General features: G+C 74.7%; 1 protein-coding gene across 4 annotated transcripts in view; it reads left to right on the forward strand.

Moving 5' to 3' along the window:
• The window catches only part of RBBP5 (RB binding protein 5, histone lysine methyltransferase complex subunit), an 11167-nt gene that overhangs the window by 182 nt on the left and 10090 nt on the right, over nucleotides 1-895 (forward strand). For all 4 annotated transcript variants that reach the window (XM_027659662.1, XM_027659663.1, XM_027659664.1 and 1 more), the window contains exons 2-3: nucleotides 578-603; nucleotides 720-892. In XM_027659662.1, coding sequence (XP_027515463.1) covers nucleotides 578-603; nucleotides 720-892 — 199 coding nt within the window. The remainder of the gene's footprint in view (nucleotides 1-577; nucleotides 604-719; nucleotides 893-895) is intronic.

Genomic DNA, 895 nt, shown 5'->3' on the forward strand with positions numbered 1-895 from the left:
ACGGGAATGGGGCTGGGAGTGGGACCGGGAAAGGGGGCGGGAATGGGGCTGGGAGTGGGACCGGGGACGGGAAAAGGGGCGGGAATGCGACCGGGAGCGGCAGGGCTGGGGCTGGGGGTGGGAATGGGAATGGGGCTGGGAATGGGAGTCGGCGGGACCGGGAGCAGCGAGGTTGGACCGGGGGATAATAGGACCGGGGAGAGGCCGGATACGGGCTGGGGATCTGCGGGACCGGGTCAGGACTGGAGCTGACAGGGCCGGGAGCGGGGCCGGGGGTGCGGGAGCAGCGGGGCTGGGCAGGACCGGGGGGTGGGACCGGGCGGTCCCTGCTCCGTCCGCAGGAGGGTTTGGAGCCGGGGCTCGGCGGCACCGGGAGCTGGGAGCGGGGCTGGGAGGCGGCGGGAGCGGGCTGAGCTCGGGGGTCGCCGGGGCTGGGTCTGGGGGGCGGCGGGAGCTGCTCCACCCGGGGGCGGGTTCGGAGCCGCCGGCGCTGAGCGGGGCCTGCCGGGGGCGTCAGAACCGCCTCCCTCGCTCCCTCTCTCCCTCCCTCACCGGCTGCGTTTTCGCTTCCCCCCAGAGTCCTTCGGCCAGAACTACCCCGAGGTAACGCGCCCCCCCCCGCCCCCGGGGCCGCCCCCGGCCCGGCGCTCGCTGCGAGCGGCCCGTGGGGGCGGTGGAGCGGCCTGACCCGCCCCCGGCCCTGCTCTGCCCCCCCGCAGGAGGCGGACGGGACCCTGGACTGCATCAGCATGGCCCTGACCTGCACCTTCAACCGCTGGGGCACCCTGCTCGCCGTGGGCTGCAACGACGGCAGGATCGTCATCTGGGACTTCCTCACCAGGGGCATCGCCAAGATCATCAGCGCCCACATCCACCCCGTGTGCTCCCTCTGGTC

This window comes from Corapipo altera, unplaced genomic scaffold, assembly GCF_003945725.1.
Source record: "Corapipo altera isolate COAL_440 unplaced genomic scaffold, ASM394572v1 77b, whole genome shotgun sequence".
Classification (NCBI taxonomy): Eukaryota; Metazoa; Chordata; class Aves; order Passeriformes; family Pipridae; genus Corapipo; species Corapipo altera.